Source organism: Pieris brassicae, chromosome 8 (genome assembly GCF_905147105.1).
Source record: "Pieris brassicae chromosome 8, ilPieBrab1.1, whole genome shotgun sequence".
In the NCBI taxonomy this organism is placed as follows: domain Eukaryota; kingdom Metazoa; phylum Arthropoda; class Insecta; order Lepidoptera; family Pieridae; genus Pieris; species Pieris brassicae.
Genome location: NC_059672.1, coordinates 3695629 through 3706179, shown reverse-complemented (window position 1 = coordinate 3706179; position 10551 = coordinate 3695629). Strand labels below are relative to the sequence as shown.

Genomic DNA, 10551 nt, shown 5'->3' with positions numbered 1-10551 from the left:
TATCAATTATGATGTACATCGACTGAGCGAACCGAATAGAAAGGGAAAGGTCAGCGTGATTATTTTTCTTAATTAACTGATTAAAAAAACGTTACTATTACAGATTATATAAATAATCCTGGACGTATAGAAGGCATGATTCTCCGAAAAATCATATTATTTTTAACAATTTTAAACATTCTCCAATTTGATTTGATAGAAAGTTAGTGGTAACTGGTAAGTTGCTGTCAATGATTCAGTATTACAAGAGAAGCTGTGCCTACAACATGGCTTGTCGGCTTTCTCGATTCTATTTTAGTTTAGCCCTAACATTTATATTTATAGGTAACGAACATTGATATAAATGATGGTGTTTTGTTATTAAAGTGAACGGTGAACGTGATATATTTATTTTTATTTTTAGGGACTCAGGGAAAACATGTGCATAAAAGGAGTTTTCAGGATATTAAATGCCATGAAAATGGAAGGTTTTACAGGCAAGTATTTTTTTTAATTTTACATATTAAATTTCAAAATAACAGACTACAAAAACTAAGGTTAGATATTTTTTATAATAAGTGATAATAAAATATAATATTAGGTACACAAGCCTAAAGTAAATTATATCAAATATGTTAATATTTTTTGTAACAATATTTTCTAGTTAACAGTTTTACATTTAGGTATAATGTTTCCATTAAAAAATTACTAGATTAGAAATACTTTCTAGTTGCATACTTTACTTAAGAAAGTATAATTGTATTTCTTGAATACTACATAAGAAATTTTTTGTTATACACTTTTTATACATAACTTAAAATATTAAAGTTAAGTAATGATTAGATAAAACTTACGCGATAAACCACTCACGAAGTAATTCTTCCACATATAATATGTAATAAATTAATGATATCGTTTAAAAAATAAATATAACTTATAACCATTTTTTTCGGTCGTTTAATCATATTATTTATTATTGAACCTCCTTTATTAAATAATCTCTCATTGAGCCTGTGTAATCTGTGCCCAAATTACAATTATTGTCAATATATAGCTTTGCAAATACTCCATATAAAGCCGAAAAATGGTTGTTTCAACTAATAATTAATGTCATTGTGTATGTAAAATAATTATGTATATTACAGTTCCGTAAATATTAAGAGCACGCAAGAACTCACGCGACACTGATTACTGATATAAAACAAACAAATGCATTTGTACATTTCCCGCCATTATAAGCGGGTGTTGACCTACACTTTCGCCAACCTTGAGCTTGGCTTTTCGCGCAACTTTTTTGACGCATCTCTCTCTATATGTAATAGACGTAGTTATTGGCCACGATGAAGCACTTAATGAATAACTATTTATATTTAAATTTAAAAATAAAAATAAATTTAAAATAAAATTAAAAACAATAACAAAAATGTCACATTGTAGTGTGTATATGTAATCCGATCTGGATTGCATTGTTCGCCTGAGCCACACTAACCAACTCGATCTAGGGCCCTTCGAGAAAAGCCCGTACCAATTCATAAAACGCCGGCAACACACTCGCGAGCTGGCATTGAGTGGTCACTAAAGGCGGTATCACTTAACGTCACTGAACCTGCTTGCCGTTTTCCCCCTCTTCTATGTCAAAAATATACCCTGAGGTTGTGCGCGCACTTAACATTTGCTCGTACAGTAAAGGAACACATTATGGGGCAAATCGACGGCATGTGTCAAACACAGAAGACTGATCACCTACTTGCCGGAGAAAAATCAACTAAGAAACAGAAACAGAAATCTGTGGCCTAAAAGGTTGCCCAAAAAACCCAGTGTCGCTAGTTGTTACCTAAAAATAATGCTACATAAAGTAAATTCTTTCAATAAATTAATTATAAAACCTGAAAAGAATTACAACATTTTGTTCTGCCAAAAGACCCAACGATCGTATTTCATATGGTACGTCACTATATTGAATTTCCTGTCGCGTTGCGAGAAATTTACTTTCGCTTATTTATACACTGCCTTCGTCATTTGACTTAAACTCATCCCATAAAATAAACTTATAAAACGAATTCAATCTATAAAGTCTACAGTAATACAAATAATAATTACTTCTGTTTGGTACGGATATTTTGCATTTGAATTAATTAACAGTACCTAATAATGTGAAATCTAAAATCAAAATCAGTTATTACTTTCCTTCTTGACATACTTATTGACTCATTAATTAAAATTCTAAACAGTTTCGGATTTGCGGATGCCCCGGGTCTCGACAAAAAAAACTACTAATAAAAGAAAATAATCTATTCTTGCTTTGGGTTCACAATTAATTATTGATTGGAAAACTCAATTAAATAAAATTGTCCAGGATGCCTCCAGACGTCTATATGATTGATCCTAAAGCTTTAATACAAGAACTTTTTTAACCCGTTCTTTTGCAATGCCTCCAATATAGACTATTATATCTCTCAAAAGCTAAGCTAAACGTAAAATTCAAGGAACCCCGATCGAGATGAGGACACCATGTGGAATGCTGAGGAGTGCTCAAAATACTACCTATGCTTAGAAAATGAAGTGTTCGAATTTCGATGCTCAAAGGGTCTTCTATTTGATGTCAACCGCCAACTCTGTGATATGTACCAGAATGTACACAATTGTGATCTCACTACAGGTAATTTATTAAACAAAACGTATATTTGGAGCCGCTATCGGCTAACAAGTTCTTCCTTAACTGGCTTATTTGAAGTGAAAGTTTAAAAAAAATACCGTCACATTTTTCGGTTACGCGTCACATTTTTCCGTTACGCGCCATCTTTTTCTTGTCCATACCATGGTTAATTCGAAGAGATTTGAAGCCATTAATAACAAAAATATATAATAACGATAATAATTATATTACAATTAATGAAATTCTGTAATAATCTTAGCAGTGATCATGAAACAGATACAGAAATCTGAGGCCCAGACCTATATAGGTTGTAGCGCCATTGAGTTATTCTTTTAATGAGGTAAAATGAAATAATCGTATTATTTGTATTCATGTCTATGATAATAAAAGCCTTATGTTAAACTTTATCTAACTTAACTTCATTTAACCAATTTCTGTAAAGTTGCATAAAGTAGATAATTTTTCGAAAAATAAGGTCTTAAGAAGTTTCACTTCTTACGTGTGTACACGCACACATTTTTCATAAAAGAAACTAATAAGTCAGTTATTATCTTTTTCTTATAACTATATTTAATATGACAGTAAGAGATGTAAAAGTACTTCAAAATACTGTAATTAGACTGATATTTTTTTATGGGTACTATTGTTATATTAATTTTATTTATTATTTTTTTATCTTCCAATACACAAAGAAAAACAATACGAGATTGGATGGGAATTAATTAAAAGTAGTATGTACGTCTGTTGTTCTGTTTCTTGTCTCCCTAGCACTCCAATAGACCTTACCATCTGGGATCCAAAATTAAACTCTGACTCCTCGTAAATTGGCTTTTAGTTGATACGCCATAAGGACAATCGTTCCTAATGAATGGGTTTAATATAGTTATCATATAGTCATAGTTACATGGTTTTTTCAATGTAACTTTTCGCTTCTGTACCATTGACTTTTTTAGAAACCCTGGTGCCAAAACCCCTGTTAGATTCAGCGAAATGTGCCAACGACACACACCTTGGCTGCTCAGATGAAACCTGCATACCTGCGGAATACTTTTGTGATGGAGCCAACGATTGTTCTGATTACTCAGATGAGGTAAGATATTTTTATTAACAGAATTTAGATTTTTATTAGATTTAGATTTTTTAGAATTAGAATTATAACATTCAAAAAAATATATTAGTTTTACTTACGTAGTAGGTAGAAACTTCTATCATAACGTAATTTAATCGCAAGATCACAACTGTTTGTGTCTTATTAATAAAGACTATACTAGGTTGCTACTGAAATATAGTGGCAACATTTTTCAATGTAATGCAACATAAATTTAGACATTTTTTTAACAGGAGCCGTAACTTTAGTGTATGTAGACAGCCGAAAACTAAATTTGCATGAAAATTTATCGACACGAACTGTCATTTTTATATAAATTTAGTTTTCGAGATTTTACATACACAACTAATAATATATATTCACGAAGCGTTTTGTTATATTTTTAGTTTATGTTATCTTAAGTTTAATTCGTATTCCAATATATTCTGTAGTAATGTATATAAAAAAATTGTTACAAGAAACTAACTACACACTGTGTGTTTTTTTTTTAATATTTTCATCAAGAAGTATTTTTATGAGTACTTTCGTTATAGGTATTTAGGCACTCGATGTCAATGTCAACTTATGTCATGTTAAATATAACTTTAGTAGTGGTTTAACTATAGTTACTAAACTTAAAATGAAACAAATATTCAACCTCCAATGTCTAGTCGAATAAAAAAGCTTTATTTTTATGGGGTATCGGTAAAAGTATATCATTTCTCTAAGACACTAATTTACATAACAGGTTTTGTTAATATACTACTTTCACCGCGTGTTTATTTACAATCTATAACTTCCGATGTTTTTGTTATAGGAAGGAAATATTTATACACATGCAACCTTTTCAAGTGCAAAATAATAAATGGGTTACTATTTTTTTGGTGACGTCCCGTTCTACCCGATTGACTGTTCCTAACAGTTGCTTTGATATCCTTTTACTACCTTGCTTGTTTTCTATGTAATGAAAGAGGATGCAGATGCCGCCAGTGATGCTAACTTGGGGGTTTTTCCCTACTAAATATAGAGGAAATCAAGAGGTCTAGGTGGTTTTTAGGTGGTTCCAAAAAAATGTAGTCTTAAAAAAAAGCTAGATTTTATACAATTTATACTAAACCTTAATTTATATCTAACCCAACCAACACACTAAACCAAATATAAATTTCATGCGTGTCTATAAATGAATTATCAATAAGCTAAGCTTTTTTATACTACTATTCAAGTATTTTTAATTCATATTAATTTAAACATTGACCGTATCGAATTATAAAAATTAAAGATTGTTTTTTAACCGGGACGCGAGTTCCCGGTTGAAGCAAGTGTTATACGGTATAACCCTACGTTCAATAGACAAAAAGGTCCTTATAAATGTTACCAAGTATCTATATTTCTCCATAACTAATCCTGATCATTATAATGGAAGAATACATTATGTATTACATATAATTGAACAAATTATATAATAGCCTTAAGCTTATATAAGCCGGCATTAAGCACATATTACGTGTATGACATGAGGGCGTTATAGAGAAAGTATTGAATACAAATAACTTTTGACTGGTTGTTATAGTAATTATATACTTATTCTAATGATTCAATAGCAATCGAATATCGTCGAACTTATGAACTTGAATGACGTGTATGACGGGTTCGATTCTCGACAATATTTTGGATTTTAAGTAAACCGTCCTTCTAATTTAATTGTTACAAATAATCATGTAAGAGATGAGGTAACAGAGACACAGACTTGCTTGATCCTATTGATTGATTGATTCTTCTTACCCGCTCTACGCCATTGACTTGCGAACTGGTAGTAAATGTAAATTTACAATTAATTTAACTAATTTTTGACGTTCATAAGTGTACATGTTTACCTATATGAATAAAGTTATTTTGAGTTTGAGTTTGAGCTCGCTTCCCTCATACGCACGTCGGTTTCGTTCGTGACTCTCTTCGTTCTAAAACTGCTTCAGGATTCACAAGCATATCCTAAATCCTTAAGCACAATAATACTAATTACCTGTTTAAATACCAGGCCCTGATGTAGTGAGAACTGAATTTCATCAGCCAATAGTGTACACTTTCTAGTTACATTTTATGATAATCAGTAAAAAATTAAGTTAATTGTATAAATAGGTTTAAAATGTCCTAAATTATGTTATCAGGGTTGGTGCGACGTGAATTACGACCCGAACGCTGCTCTGCCCTGCGACCCAGGATTGTGTCAGCTACCAAACTGTTTCTGTACCAAATATGGCAATGCGACACCCGGAAATCTAATTCCAAACCAAGTAAGTTATTCATTTCTCAATGCGAATGTTTGCAAGAGTCGTTAGATGCAGTTGATTTTAGTCATATTCTTTTCTTACTATCTAAGTATAGTATACAATACACGTCAAAATCTAGAAACTATGACCATATAAATAGTTATAGATAATAAAATTAATATTTAAATATATATATAAATAGAAATTAAAATAAATTTAAAAAGTTTGGTCCGTGTGGCAATCCTTTAATGCTGGCATAATTTTCTCGCTGTATTGCGAAACTTACACCCAGGAGGTCACCGGTACTACCTACCAGGCGCCAACTTAAATCTTTAATTAGCGCCTGTGCACTACACTGGCGTACACATAAGGTACACTGCCACAGGGACCGAAACTTTTGAATTTGCTTTAATTTTCTATTTATTAATTGTTATTATTACTAATAATTAAGAATAAATACTCTAAAAAGATATGGTCACAGTGATTGAATAATTAAACACATTTTAATGTAATTCTGATTAAATTTCGTACTGCCCAACATTGTATCATGTTTATATAAAAATGCTACCTACTATAGGTAGCTAAAGTTCCATTTCGCGTCTATTACATCTATATGGTCTGAACTAAGGGAGCATTAAAGTATTACGTAACGAATTTTGGGGGGGAGGTGTCCTCTTGTAAAACATTACGATGCGGGGTGGGGATTTAATTACGCGTTATTGTTAATATTTTTTTCGAATGTTCCAGTACTTTACATCACATAATATTAAGTTCTAGGTATAAAGAGTCACAGGGGTTGGCCACGAAACGTTTTACTATTGCATACAGAAACGTTACGGCGCGTTTCATGGGGGGGGGGGTCAAATAGCGTGACGTAATACTTGAACGCTCCCAAAGCCAAGTGAGACTGGACCTCAAACATAAGGTTTATGTTCTGAAAGGATATACTAGTGCATCAATATAATTTCCAGACACCCCAGATGATAACTCTAACGTTCGACGGTCCCGTTAATCATGAGAACTGGGATATTTACGGGAAGCACATTCTAACATCGGAGCGCAAGAACCCTAATGGATGTCCCATTAAGGCCACTTTCTTTATATCACATCCATACACCAACTATCGTCACGTGCAAAAACTATGGAATGATGATCATGAAATTGCCGTTCATTCGATAACGTAAGTCGTAAATCACTCATCAATCTTTCCTTTCTATTTCTTGATAGATTGTTTTGATTGATTGATTGTTTCTTTCTATTTCGTGATTTTATGAAGATATTTCGATCTATTCCGATCTTAATTTTGTCAACCGAAAACTCTCAATCGGTTAATCAAAAACGTTGTTTACTTTAAAAATATTTTAGTAAACCACTCAAAGTATCAATCTCAAGTGATTAATGTGTGATGTTAAAATAGACAAATAATTTGTGTGTAGACACCGCGGACCTGAAGAGTGGTGGTCAAAAAACGCAACTATTGAGGACTGGTTTGACGAAATGGTCGGCCAAGCCAACATCATCAACAAATTTGGTAGAGTCTGGATGGAGGAATTCAGGTAATGATGATGATGATGACGTCATACCCTGAAATACGCTAACGAAATTATTCCGGCCTCTAAGGATACACAGAACTTTTCGAGCTCAGCAACTCAAAGGGACCTTCAGACCTGTTAGACTGGTCGTGGAAGAACAGTACACCATCCTTCCTCCACAACTTCAAATATTTTATAACTCTACGGCCATTTTGACAAAGTATTTATAAGTAAACACTAACGTAAAATAGGTATGCACCAAATATTTGTATGAAAATCTCATTATATCCAGAGGCGTCAGGAATTTTTATTATTTTATTTATTAACCGAATTTTAAAAAACTGAATGCGTTGGAATTTTCGAATTAATAATTCCACTATAATACAATATATATAATATAATACAATACAATAGCCCTAAGGGATACGTCGTCTTCCTATCTCCACACACATATCCTTAGCTTTTCTCAATAAGGGATATTGCGCCCCATAATTGTCTTAATTTGGTCAGACTAACCCGCCAACAATGAACTACCATATCATAAATTACATGAATAAGATTATTTCGCGTTAAATATAAAAACTTTCAAGTCACTTAGCCGATACCTTCTCTTCGAATACTAAAAAGTAATTAATATTACCAACAACAACAAACCACAAACAAGGTGTAATTTTCAGAGGAATGCGCGTGCCGTATCTGTCAGTCGGTTGGAACAGACAATTCTTGATGATGCAAGAATTTGGTTTCGTTTACGACGCTACTGTTGTCGCACCGCTTGTAGACCCACCATTTTGGCCTTACACTTTGGATCATAAAATGCCGCATCAGTGTACGGGTGAGTCCATATATTTTTATGAATTGTGGGGCTGACACATCTGCATCGTGTCCAATGATCATCTTTATTATATACATCAGCAAGTACCGCGTTTTTTAACCTTTTGAAATTCATGTCATACATGAGACATGGTTGGCACTGTCTCTGAATGTTAGGGTGAAACATGCCTTGCGATGTTTACCTTCGCCGTAGAATCAAGTGTTTTGGCTATGGAGGACATGACATCAGGATTGAAAATCGTTCGCTTAGCTTCACCACTAGGCTGAAACAATTGTTCAATGCGATATAATTTGTATGCTTACATAAAGAAAATGTAGATAGGGGCCCGTTTACTTAAAACTAAACGTAAATTATTAGGAATTGCGTCCGTCATTAATGTATAGGATTTTACTTACCCTTTATCAAATAACATACCAACTTAAACCAACTATTATTATAATTTCTAAATTACTATACCTTTACAAAAGCGTTGGCAAGTTTAAATTTGTGATATATCAAATAAGTAGTCGATTTAAAATTCCATGAATAGAGCTTTAATGATAATGGCCCCATATTCACAATTTTGAGAGACAACTAGGTAATAACTGTAGCGTGAGAAATTGTGCAAGATCGAGAAGGTATTGTTCGCAAAATCGTTTGACATCTTTGTAATGCTATCTTGACAATATTGCGTAAAATGTACGAGAACGATTCACATAACACGCTCTAAAAGTAATTAGTGTCTCCATTTCAGTACTATTATAAGTTTTTCGTAATAAGAACTTATAAGTAAAACAACGTTAATAAAAACAAAAAGAATGTGTATTAAGTTTAAAATACGAATGCAATTCCAAAACTTTCAAAGACTCCCATCGGCGCTATAGATTATAGATATATTTTGATAGTTTAAGGAACCTCAAATAAAACCAATACCCCACCAAAAAACTTAGGTTAATAACGCTGATACATTTGTTTATATTTTGAAGGAATTGTTTGATGTATACCTAACTAGATACTTTTTTTATTTTTATAATTGCACTATAGTGTTAAGATTGGTTTGTATCCTAATAATTTGCATTGTAGCTCCGATTTTTTCTTAAATTAATAGATAAACATGAGTAACCTAAGTACTAGATCCAACAATCACAAATTCGATAATTTAATTTATTTCTTTTTTACAGGTAACAATCAATATTGTCCGACGCGGAGTTACGCAGGTATATGGGAGATGGTGATAAATCCACTTAAAAATGGCGACCATATCTGCGCTACCCTCGAGTACTGTCCCTCCACACTCAGTGGGGAAGACGTGTATAATGTACTGATGGAGAACTTCAAAAGACACTATCTGAAAAACAGAGCACCGTTCGGTATCCATTTGAACTCGACGTGGCTGAAGAATAACGAATATCTTTCGGCACTCAAAGTATGTTAAATTATTTATTTGCAATATTTATTTCGAAATATTTATCTTTTTTTGCAAAGTTTTTAGGCTGTTCTTTTAGACATTATTATTATTATTTTGCTGGCTCCCCTCGACTCCGATTTAAGACTAAAGCTTACAAGTATAGCTAGTGAAATTAAATTAAAAATATTCATCATATCTTAATTCAACTTACAGAAATTTACTGACGAACTGCTCAGGCTACCAGACGTGTACTTTGTCACATACCGAGAAGTAATCGATTGGATGAAGCGACCAACACCTGTATTGCAATTAAAGAAATTCCAACCATGGCAATGTAAAAACAGACGGTTCCAAGAGTCCGAAATTGCTTGCAATAAACCAAAAACATGTAAACTACCCTCAAAAGTTCTTGAACAAGACAAATATATGATCACTTGCGTTGATTGTCCCAAAAGCTATCCCTGGATACGGAATGAATTTGGCTTTGAATAATAGTTGAAGTATAGTTAATATAAATTTATAGTTACCAACTTATTTATAAGTACTAGTTGAATTAAGAATATTTAGTTTCATGACTGATACGTTCTTAGATTAAAAAATTCACACATTAAAACAAAAAAGTTTTACTATAAAAATCCAGGGTAGTAATGGCTTATAAATATAATAATAGTAATAACTATTATACTTATAAAGTCCAATTTAGTAATTAAGAAATGCTTGAAATTGGGTCAAGATGTTGACTTGTTTTTGTGTTAGTACATTATCAAGATTACATAAAATTATTGACAATCATTTGATTTATATAAAA

At 32.3% G+C, this 10551-nt stretch overlaps 1 protein-coding gene across 1 annotated transcript; it reads left to right on the top strand.

Moving 5' to 3' along the window:
- The first annotated feature begins 258 nt into the window (after window positions 1-258).
- Window positions 259-10377, top strand: LOC123713192 (chitin deacetylase 1). Its single transcript, XM_045666747.1, has 10 exons — window positions 259-324; window positions 404-476; window positions 2466-2638; window positions 3589-3725; window positions 5888-6013; window positions 6961-7169; window positions 7426-7545; window positions 8199-8356; window positions 9517-9761; window positions 9957-10377. Exons 1-10 carry the CDS (start codon window positions 267-269, stop codon window positions 10233-10235), a joined length of 1578 nt encoding a protein of 525 aa, XP_045522703.1. The 5' UTR covers window positions 259-266; the 3' UTR covers window positions 10236-10377.
- Window positions 10378-10551: the final 174 nt, after the last annotated feature.